The 12149-nt window shown below is 38.1% G+C and overlaps 1 protein-coding gene across 6 annotated transcripts in view; it reads right to left on the bottom strand.

The window, feature by feature from the left end:
- Positions 1 to 4067: 4067 nt before the first annotated feature.
- Positions 4068 to 12149, bottom strand: part of METTL4 (methyltransferase like 4) — a 24141-nt gene continuing 16059 nt past the window's right edge. The window contains exons 9-10 of one of the 6 annotated variants that reach the window (XM_010584877.1): positions 11548 to 11636; positions 4068 to 4988 (exon numbers count right to left, since the gene is read on the bottom strand). In XM_010584877.1, coding sequence (XP_010583179.1) covers positions 4843 to 4988; positions 11548 to 11636 — 235 coding nt within the window. In that variant the 3' untranslated portion in view covers positions 4068 to 4842. Of the gene's footprint in view, positions 4989 to 8471; positions 9125 to 11547; positions 11637 to 12149 lie in introns of those variants that run through there. The other 5 variants (XM_010584879.1, XM_010584878.1, XM_010584873.1 and 2 more) reach the window with 5 other exon arrangements.

The raw sequence follows: 12149 nt of genomic DNA, 5'->3' as shown, positions 1-12149 counted from the left end.
CTCCTCATCCTACCAGGGCTGGGGGGTGAGGAGTAAGCAAATGGCTGCATGGTGCTGGGTTTAAACCACAACAGATAGCAATGTGGTGCTGCAGTAGGATACTCCTAATCATTACAACCCAAACATGTTACTGTTGCAAAACTTAGTAAGTCAAGCAAGATCCACTAGACTATCAGACCATTTGGAAAATGTTTAATAGTACTGTTCAATATCTTCATAAATTACATTGACAGTGGGATCAAGTGCACCCTTAGCAATTTTGCAGATGACACCAAGCTGAGTGGTGTGGTTGACATGCCTGAGGGACAGGATGCCATCCAGAAGGACCAGGACAAGCTCAGGAAGTGTGCCCATGTGAACCTCATGAGGTTCAACAAGGCCAAATGCAATGCCCTGCACCTGGGTTGAGGCAACACCTGGTATCAACACAGGCTTGGGGATGAAGGGATTGAGAGCAGCCCAGTGGAGAAGGACTTGGGGGTACTGGTGGATGAAAAGCTGGACATGAGCCGGCAACGTGCGCTCACAGCACAGAAGGCCAACTGTACCCTGGGCTGCATTGAAAGAAGCGGTTGAGGGAGGTGATTCTGCCCCTCTGCTCCACTCTGGTGAGACCCCACCTGGAGTGCTGCCTCCAGCTCCGGGGTCCTCAGCACAGAGAAGACATGGGCCTGTTAAAGTAGGTCCAGAGGAGGGCCACAAAAATGACCAGAGGGATGGAACACATCTCTCCTGTGAGGACAGGCTGAGAGAGTTGGGGTTGTTCAGCCTGGAGAGGAGAAGGCTCCAAGGGAGATCTTATTGTGACCTTTCAGTACTTAAAGAGGGCTTATAAGAAAGATGGGGACAAACTTTTTAGTAGGGCTGGTTGCAGTAGGACAAGGGGTAATGGTTTTAATGTAAAAGACGGTAGATTTAGGCTAGATAGAAGGAAGACATTTTCTAGGGGGGCTTGGACTAGATGACCTTTAAAGTTCCCTTTCAACCCAAACCATTCTATGATTCTATGAAAATACCTGTGAGCTGGGACACCACAAGACTTCTTTCAGCAACTTGAACAAAGATCATTCCTTGGCTATTCTCTAGCCATCTTCCATTTTCTTACTGTTATAGAATCATAGAATCATTTAGGTTGGAAAAGACCTTTAAGATCATTGAGTCCAACCATCAACCCAACACCACCATGCCCACTAAACCATGTCCTGAAGTGCCACATCTACACATTTTTTGAACACCTCCAGGGATGGTGACTCCACCACTTCCCTGGGCAGCCTGTTCCAATGCCTGACAACCCTTTCAGTAAAGAAATTTTTTCTAATATCCAATCTAAACCTCCCCTGGCACAACTTGAGGCCATTTCCTCTCATCCAAAATAAGCAGTGGGTAAGTCTTAAATGGTATGTTGAAGCTAATGAACACAATTCTCAAGGCATAGTAGCATTTTCCTCCTGTAATTTTGTAGTTGTTTATGTAGTTTGGAAATCAATTTTCAAAGTCAGCTCTTCACTGCTGCTGATACCTGCCTGAGCTGAGTCCTATAAAGAGGTAAGAGCTGCTCACTTACTTCACTTATTTAATAATGTTTAATCTTGCAAGAGAAACTTCTCTGTTTCCACAGGACTTCACGCCTAGCAATCACTGTTCTAAAAACATATCTTACTGGTATAATTCTTTTTACTTTATTGAAGTTTAAAAAGACAAGTAAAGGTCATATGTTAATTTGACATTTCAAAATCATACTCAAACCTGAAGCTTCATAAAAGTAAGTTTGATTATGACACTTGATGTAGTCTACATATAGAAGCAGCTTAAAATTACTTCTTATTGCTTTATGAACTAAGATTATTTTTCAGTAAGACGTAATTTTAAAAGGCCTTAAGTAGTGGAGAACACCTACCCAAAGAATTTTTTTATCATTGTCCTGCTAAAATAACAGCAGATGTACCAAATAAAGTACTTCTTGAAAATTCTTGAGCACAGTTCTCATTTCACGGAACTGCCAAAAAAAGAATTTAGAACTGAAAAAAATTCTCTTTTGTCAATGTTGTTAGTGAAGTACACACTTCACCTATTTTTCCTTGGAATGTGTGAATTTTAACATACCAAAATAGAAAAGCAGAAAATATTTTTTAAAATGGGGGCAAAACCCCTATCATTTCTTAGGAACACTGAAGATGTGCATAATACCTAGGCTGCTACTTACCATATTCACCTTGACATCTCATTACTATCCTGTATTCCTCCATTCGTATCCTCTCCCTTGTTCTTTCATTTCTTACCAAGTTTGTAAACTCTTCAGAGCAGGTTTTCTTTTTTATACAAGGCTTGACACAACAGAGGGCACCTCTCCACCACAGAAGTAATATAAAGCAATTGATATAGATAATATTATTCTTTTATGAAAGGAAACTGGATCTTAAATTGTCCTTTTATATTAGCTGGCTTCACTTATCACTGATTTTTCAGTACACTTCAGATTCTGCCTCAGAGGAATCATCTGACTGACACTGAAAGATCTGATGGCTGGTTGGGGACAGCTGGGGTTTTGGACAGCTAGAAAAGTGTAAGAGGCCATTTAAATTATGAATTAAGCATAACAGGCCAATAATTACATTTAAAAGATGACCCTGAAACTATCAACTGCTAATACCATCATGAGATTTCCGAGTTAGCAACAAACTGAGATATATTGAACCTCCTCCTGAGAAAACCAAAGTTTCGGGTCAGCTGCAGATGTAGAACACCACTTCTGTCACATTCACAAGGTTTTTTTCATAGCAAGAGTGGTGGCAAAGTAGCAGAGCAAACAGCTGTCTGAGGCACAATTTTGTACTTATTTATGACAGGATCAGGTATTATTTAGACTCCAATCTTCAACTTTTGATTTCCAGTCTGAGAAGGTTACAGCCTGCCTGCATGTGCCCTCTACATACAAACCATACTCAGGAGGCTGGATTCCCAGCTGCTGCAATTAGCTGCTCAGCTTCTGAGCATGGCAGCTCAGAAGACAGAGGAAGGGCTAGAAGGCCTTGACTTGCAAAGGGACTCCACAGAAGAGACAGATTAAATAGGTCATCAATTCTTAAACAGCTTGAAGAAGGTCATTCCCTTAGAAGGGTTCTAACTGTGTATCTCAAAGGATGAGAGAGGTGGTTTCCTGATCTCTAAGATTGTTCATCCCTTTTCTTCATTTGCAATTAAAAGATAATCTAAAGCCATTCATAGCAGCAGGACATGGAACAGACAACTGTCATTTCTTGTGCTGTTTTATAGAGTACAAAGGGAAAACAAGATATGTACAGCAGATTTATTCCATGCCTGAGTCTCGTACTCTCATTCAGTACTGAATGAGACCATCTTGGGAGGGCAGGGGAATTCTGCCTGGAATACAAAACCTTCAGATAGGGAATAGGGAATGTCTTGTAAAACTGAAAGCAAATAAAGAACCTTCTTACCCCTTATAGTTGTAGGTAAGGTTGCTTACGTACTGACAGTTTAAAAGGTAGGCTAAATAAAATCATGCAGTAGGAACTGTTTTGCTTGGTAACTACTTTCACTGTTACATTATTTACTTATTTTGAATATATGTTTAACGGGGGGGCTGGCGGGGGGGGGGGGGAAAAAAAGCATTTTCCTTGTTTTGTTAACTCCACTGCTCCAATAGGCAAAATGTGAAATTTAACAGTAATACAGAAACTGGGTCTGCAAATAAGACACTGACAAGTTTTTATGTTAATTTTTGTTATAAAATTATTAAAAAATAACCTGCTAACATTTAAAGCTAAATTTAAAAACCTTCACAGCTCATCAGACTTCCAAAAGGGAAATTCCTGTAAGGAAGGTATGCAATGCATTTTATTCCCCATTATAAACAGAACTCGGGAGCTTGCAATCAGGAAAATCAGCTTGTCCAGCAGCTCTACCTCTACTGCTGCAAATGTGTAAGTGGCAGAGGCTTCATTAAGTCTCCTTTTTTTATTTTTCAAAGCAAATCTAAGGGCAGCAAAGGACACACAAAGTGTACCATTCTTAAAAAAAAACCCCTAACATTTTTATGCTAGCTCACAGGCATGGCTTTTTAATGTTCCAAGAACATAAGGAAAGAGAATTTTTAAAATACTTATATGTTAAAATTTCAGTTAGATTTAACAGCTTCATATGCAGAATTTGTAAGATGTTGAGACTGATCATTTACAATGTATTCAAACAATTAACACCATATACAGAAAGATGGAATTGCTGACTGTTTTTAAAAAGTAATTTTACATAGAATGTGGTCAGTGAACAATTCATTTGCCAATTAACCCAAGCACTGCTCCTTTTATTTCCTCTAAGGTAGACAGACAGATACAAACATATAGGAGTATACACTGTCTTCATAATTATTTTAGTTCAAAATTCACTGCTTTGCAAATAACAATCTTTAAGGAAACATGTAATTCAGAACTGTTTACTTCCATTGCCACTCTTTAAAAATAATACATTATCATTCTCTTAAAATAATACATTACAAGTACAAAACTGTAGCACTTATGATGCTCAGATTTGATAGCTGCAGTGAGAATACTTTAAAATATCTTTCTTTTCTTGAGGTTTGAAAAAAACAGGGATGGACTTACACTCTAACATCAGTATTTAAATATCTCAAGATCATCAGAATAAAGGACCAGCTTGTACAAATGGAGATACCATTAAACAGATATCCTGTCACTTCAAGAATTTTAACTGAAGTGCAATTGGTTTTATTTCTGTTACCTTCTGAGTGCACCATCACTAATAAAGGCAAGTTCGAGAGTCTGCTAGGAAGGCGTGGAATTTCACAATTAAGCTACAAGACCCAACTCAGATTTCATTCTGCAGAAGAGTGAAATAATCAATGTGCTGAAACTTCAAAACCTCGTTTCCCCAGCTGGTCCAGCCAGGCTGTAGGTTCCGAGCAAACAACTCCAAGCGTTCCACATCTGGCTTGATAAAATCTGCCAGAACCCCTGTGCAAGAGAAAAAAACACAAAGATAACAACAGTGACAAAGGTAGAAATCACAAAAGTAAACAAATAAAACCTCCCCTGTGCTGCTAGTGGATGAAAAACTGAATGTTTTATTAAAAAAGGGAGAGACAGCAAATTAATTTCAGGGGTTTCATCAAATAGCTGGACTATTTATAGTGAGAAAGTAATTTTAAATAAGTGCCCTTGAGAGTCTGAACAATACTGTCAAGGCCTTCAATAGCCTTGATTTATTGGTTTTCATTTAGAGAAAGGGAATGAGGATTTATTTCAGCCTCTACATAGATGAGTTCTGAATTTTTCACTAATATCAACCAAACACCTCCTAAAGACTCGCTTAGCTCCTATAACACAGGGGCAACATTTCTAAAAATACATAAATAAATCCTTTCTTTAATTAAGATCACACTCTTCTCTGCATCTTAAAGGGGATAACAGCATTTTTTTTATGACAACCATTAAAAGGTAAAATAAGAAACATCAGTTAAATAAGCATAGCAGTAAAAGGGCTATAAAAATGGAGGGACTTCTTCCCCAGTACCAACTTGGCAACCGAAGAAATATTTATGTAACTGTGTTCTTTCATTCAGTAACATAAATCTCAATTTTCTTCTACAGTTGGGCATTTTTACTGCTTAAACCCAAATAAATAGATGCCTGTCATTAACATCAATTATGTCACCGATTATGACTGGTATTCTTGGAGTGATAGAAAAAGATTTTGCATTTCACCTGGAAAGTATTATTGCAAACAGTTTATTGTTAAACATATTACTTGTCATACAGAGCCATTTAGTTTGTGGCTGGGTCAAACAAATTCTTAACTAGGTTTCAGGAAATAGCTACAAAGATATTATGTATAAAAATATGTATGAGAAAAACAAAGCAGGCAGAAAGACTGAAAAACATGTCTATACTAAAAATTACATGTTAAGTTTTTATTTTTGTTACTGAGGGCAAAAGAAGAAAAACTATGAAACTATTTCCTTTTCCAGAGGATACCTTGGTCATTTTTTAATCAGATCTGCCAGTGATTTCTGCATTTCTGTAGCTTAAAAATCCAGCTCATAAATCCAACATTATGTTGCTTAACTCAGTCTCTTCAGACATGATCATTGCAGAAAGCAAAAATACATCCAATCAGCATACATTAAAGTATGAAAGGGAATGCTTTTTTTTTTTTTGGTGCAATCCAAGTTCTGACTTTTTGCATCAAGTTTGCCAGTCACAGACTCCCTGCAGGAGACCCCAGCTGATCTTATCATGGATTGCTCCTGTTGCAGAAAAATGAGCATCAACTTCACTGTCTAGTGAATATTAACCAACCCCAGATGCATTTCCTACCTACATGATCGCTTCTTCCAAAGCTTAAATCCATTCAAAACTTTTTCATAAATATTCTCTAATAGTTGTTTCCAGACTTTCTTGTATTTTGGCATGGCATATAAATCTATTCTTCTTCCCCCAATATTTAACAAACGTCAAATGAATGTCTCAGATGGGTTGTCATCAAGGCAGCTTTTAATCTAAAAAATACTGCTACCAGCAGGAATCATTCTAAAAACCTGCTGCTTTTACAGGCAAGCTAAAATGTTTAAACAAATCTAACATTTGCAGAGAAGAGTCTGGGAGGTTTAGAGGAAAATGTACGTTCTGACGGAAAGCTTGCTTCACTGAACATTGCTGTTTGGCGTCATAGGAGTTCATCTAATTAGACACCACTTATGAGTAGCTGCTTTTATACCGTATTTTTCAAACCCACCATATTAAAAAAAAAGTAAAATTGTTCTTTTTCCATGCTTTACTTAGTTAAGGATTTCTTGTGCACAATTTGCTGCCAACATGATCAGAGGGATGGAATGCCTCTCCTATGAGGAAAGGCAGGGAGAGTTGGGGTTCTTAAGCCTGGAGCAGAGAAGGCTCTGCAGAGATCTTACTGTGACCTTTCAGTACTTAGAGGGGGCCTATAAGAAAGATGGGGACAGACTTTTTAGGGTAGATTCAGACTAGATAGAAGGAAGACATTTTTTACAACAAGGGTGATGAAACACTGGAACAGGTTGCCCAGAGAGGTGGTAGATGCCCCATTCCTGGACACATTCAATGTCACGTTGGACAGGGCTCTGACCAACCTGATCTAGTTGAAGATCTCCCTGCTCATTGCAGGGGGGTTTGGACTAGATGACCTTTAAAGTTCCCTTCCAACCCAAACCATTCTATGACTTTAACCAAGGTCTTCCAAAAATCTATTTTCTTGATCATCTAAGAAAAGCCCATGTTGCAGGAGGTTGCACTTTTTTCCATAGAAAAGAAGGGAGAGACTGTGGAAAGCAAAGCTTCAAAGCTTTCAATAAGCTCTCTGTGAACAGATCCTGACATCTGTAGGATATCTTTTTGATCCTAATAGGCATAAGATCATGTAGAGCTTACTGCAGAGTCAGGCTTTACATAACTTTCCCCCCCCTTCCATATAAAAACAAAATAGAAATATTTTATGCTTTATATAGGCTTCTAAGTAGAGGAAGCAATTACTTAGGTGACAAAATTTTATTAAGAGCACATTAGTAATGTTGATGTTTGTTCTTAAAATGTACAGATAAAAAAATATCATCACAGCACTAAGTCCAGTAATCAAAAGCAGCTTTACTAAGCACCAAGAACTTCCATGCCTAAGAGAACAAATTTTAAAAGCACACTTAGGAGATTCAACCAACTTCAAAGATTGGTTCACCAGAAAGCAAAAGAAGAGGTAGCCAAAAAATGGGTCAGTTCAGCAGAAGCAAGAAGCTTGTGCCAATATTTCGATCGATTTGGTTACAGAATTTAAAAAGGAAGTCCCAGGAATCTCTCCCTCTCCTGCTGCCAGAGAGAGGGCTGTTTTTTAAAGTCAGAGTATTTCTTAAAAACAGACAGATTACGTATAATTCAAGATCACGTTATAGTATGATTTTTTCATTGCTAGGTTGTAGGCATTTACATAATCACATCAGGCAGTAGCTTGCACTGCAATTGAAATTACCATAACAAGAGGGCAATAATGTGGCTGTATTTTGTTGGCATAAAATCTCATTATACTGGTTTCCTTAAAATAGGAAAAGTCAGTGTTCAAGTTATAAATTATAGCTTCTTTGTTAGGCTTTTATACCACCAGAAGGCTATCTTAACACACATGGATCTGACTTGCAGCCCTTAAGAAAACTCTGGAGTTTTTTTCCTCTGAAGACAGCTTAGAGGATCTACATCAGTAGAAAGATTAAATATTAAAGTTTTTCTAGATTTAAAAAAAAAAAAAAAACCCACACAATTACTTCTATCTACTTACACGTACCACTTAAATAGACGATAAATAGATTATTCTTTATCATTTGCAGGTGTCATAATGTCACTATGACAGCAACTCAGGCACCTATACTTGGGCATCTAATGCCCTATGACACATGAAGCTAGCAGAAAGCCTGCTGGTAGACATAACAGCGGTCTTCCAGAAAACCCACTTCCTTCTGAAGTGTGATCTGGCAATCCAGTACCTACCTATAGCTGCCTACTCTTAATCCTAAACATGTATTGAAGATGCATGCTGCTAAAAATGTTTAAATAAGCAAAAGGAAGAATCATTTTTGAAACAAGCAACAGTTTCCCCTTATCTTTTGAACCTTCATTACATAAATAGCAAGTTCTGCGTGGCAAATTGGAAACAAAGTGAAAATGACTGTCGGCTTTTCACTGTCTGATTTGTGAGCCATACAAAGCACAAAGAACATAACTGAACTCATTTCATAGTAACCCTTCAAAAGAGTCTGCAGTGTACAGGTCCTTATTGCCCAGTTTGTCTAATCCCTGAACAGAGTAGGACCAGAAAAAGACCTGAGACTCAGCACAAAGACGGCTTTACAATTTCTGCATCTTTCCTGAGCTTCAAGTTAAACCTAGATGTTGATGCACCTATAATTAGTCTAACAGTAAGGGCTCACAAGGTGCATAAGGAAACAAAAGGCATTTACTTCTTTTTACTTCCAAAACCACTTCTATAACGTGGCCTAACAAGCCAGGGTTGCCACAGGAGGACGGAGTTCCCAAGATTTCCCATTGCACTCTTCTGCTGGAGATACACAAAGCAGCTAGAACACAGCCAAGAATTAATTCCAATGTTTTTATGCATACTCCTATACGACAATTTTATTTTCTAACAATAAGCATACATACTTAAAAACTGGAGGAGAAATGGCTATAACAAGAAGGATCTATGAAACAGGAAAAGGAAAACAGGTATTTGAAGTTTTACATTACTTCACATCATCTGCATAATAGAATACCTTCTATGTCTTCTAAGAGCAACATTGAATTGAATTAGGAAGAAAACCTGCTGTTATTTGAATCAAAACCAGGAGTAATAAAATTTCATTTTAACGCATTTGCATAAGGAAGCTTAAGTACATTTACAATGACGTATTAAAACTCTAAGCATTGAACACAGCACATGCATCACCAAAAACCCCTACGGTCACAATTTCATGCTTAAATGCACTGTAGGAACCCAAACATCTCTTTTTGATGGCTTACTTTAATTTCCATCTTTCTCTTCCCCCCGAGAGATAAACTGTTATAAGTCGTTAAGTGGCTACATATGTACCAACATAAAACCTTTATAGTAGTAATAAGAAATAAAGTGCCAGACAGCATCAGCAAATACTAATATTTTTGGCTTTGTTACTGCTTAAACAAAGCATAAAGAATGTGTGTGACTCATCAAGTGTCCTTCTCCCCCACTGCCAAATCTCTGCTTCTGTTCAAATTTCTGCTGAGCCACTCTAGGATGTAGCTTAACTGCTCTCTACTGGCCACTTTGAGAATATTGTCCGGTCATGAAAGTGATACCCTTTTACAACGCTGAAGTCAAAGCATAAGCTATTAGCTTTTGTCTTATGGTCTACCTTTTCATTCCACAACCATGTTCTGAATGGAGTTGCCAGAACTGGTACGTGGATTTTTATAAAAACCTTGTAAATCGCTGATATTGCGCAACAGCAAATTCATTTTTCAAACAGAAACACAAATGCTGCACAATGGTATCAAATCCCATCATTCAAGACTCAAGAAATATGTAAATTCACATGGACAATTTCTTTCAAAACCCATTCAGGATCATCATTTATAAAGGATTCCCCAATATGGTCTCTAGCTTCTGCCCTACAAAAGAATTGTTCTGAGGACCATTCTGGCACTAGAATTCTCTATAACACATAAAACCTGCTGTTTTGCACCCTTGGATATCTCACAAGTTTCCTGTTTGTGTCTGAGTGTGCTGCTAAGTATTGGTTTTCTGAAGAGGCCCTAGGTGGCTGTCTCACAAATCACTACCCTACCATTCATTATCTTAAATCAACACACATACTTCCTGCTGTAGCCCTAATCTTAAAGATGTAGCTTCAGAACTGCAAAAAGATTCTCCTAGAATTGCCTTTTTTTGGGTGGGGGGGGGCAGGGGGGGAATGGTCTGTCCTCTGTGAATATATAACAACTGTCCAGATCAGCTTCCTAACTGAAGTTGTGCTGTTCCTTGGGAACAGAAAAAGGAAAGCATGTCAGTGAAGCAAACTGTGATGCCTCTCCTCTCTAACAGCACTGTGCATTTCTTCCACCTGCCTTTTCTGATGTGATTACACAGCACGATTCATCATAAGTTTTCCCCTTGGGGGACGATGAAACCATTTTTGTGAGAGGTATTAAATATGTTTCTTACCATAGCATTGTAAGGCACTCAGGTGTTATAACGATGAAAGTAGTACAACTTTCTATTGATGAAATTAGTCAGAAGTAAGAGTGCTCCAGAACAATGTGCAAAAGGCAACATAACACACAGAAATCTTCAAATCCTTTGGACTAAATTCTGAAAAGTTGAATTTATACCCACTCTAACTGGTTGGCTGGAGTTACTGCATCGATTTCAGCAAATTAAATACAGCTCCTCAGAAATAAACAGGGCATGCTCTATTTGTTGCCCATTGTTAACAGTTTTAAAATACGTTTTTGGATTTCAAGGCACAACTGTACTGCAGGTGTATAAACAACACATGCAGAAATAAAACCATTTACTTCAGGATGACATAATAAAGAAAGAGGTTTCTGCTTTTATTAACTAAGTAGAAGATATCCTATTTTATATATTCCCAAAGTTCATCCCCACCCTGCAAGGTACTTTAGGTCATTTGGCATAACTTCATACATACAGTATCTGTAAACTGTTCATGCAGCATTTAAAAAACAAATTTTAAAAATGCAACTTTTTTTTACATGTCTACCCAAAATATTCATACAATAAATGCTTGAAGTTCTACTTTTCACATTGCTTTTTAGAGACCAAGATTTAGGTGCCTGACAACATTTTTAGAAATGTTGAGGAACCACAAGTCCTGTTGAGCAAAATTGCTTGGCATATGGGAAATTAAGGCACTTCATATATAAAGGTATCTCATTCTAGGTACATCATTTCAGATATCCAAGTCTGCCCTACAGAACCATTATGCAACAAAACAAAACGTACCAGTCAGAGGGGGTTTATGTGAATGCAGGCTGCAGGGTATGCTGACAATTAACTTATGTTCCGGAATTGGAAGTACATCCTCAGATTTCCTGTTGTATAAATCAGAACAAGGAAAGAAGTATGGGAATGAATACCACCAAATGTGATGCTGCAGCTCTCACAGAGCTACTTCAGATGGGTGCTAACACCCAGAATGTTCATTCACAGTCAAACTTCAGATAAGTCTAAGGGAAGTTAAATGTTGCTCAGCCATAATATATAAAAGGACAGTTTATGAAATCACTGAGGTTTTAGACAAAACAGGGTTAACAATAGCCATACAAAGCCACTGAGAACAAACAAGGTAGTCCTGTATGTTTTCACGTGTAGAAAAACACTGGTGTCCAAAAAATGGCATCAGCCTATGCCAAGGACTCATGGTCCAAGAGAACCTGTCAGCAAAGGAAGCCCAGTCCACAAGGCTTTTATCTGAGCCAGTTCCCAGACACAGACAGATATGAAGAACAGACAAAGGCTTCCATCCTTTAACCTCACTAAAGCACTCCCTTATCCCAAAGCTATTAAGGCTATTTTTCGGTCCACAATCAGCCAAAAGATGATGC

The sequence above is a fragment of the Haliaeetus leucocephalus genome, unplaced genomic scaffold (genome assembly GCF_000737465.1).
Source record: "Haliaeetus leucocephalus isolate CR32 unplaced genomic scaffold, Haliaeetus_leucocephalus-4.0 Scaffold1007, whole genome shotgun sequence".
NCBI lineage: Eukaryota > Metazoa > Chordata > Aves > Accipitriformes > Accipitridae > Haliaeetus > Haliaeetus leucocephalus.
This window is presented reverse-complemented; position numbering and strand designations above follow the sequence as displayed.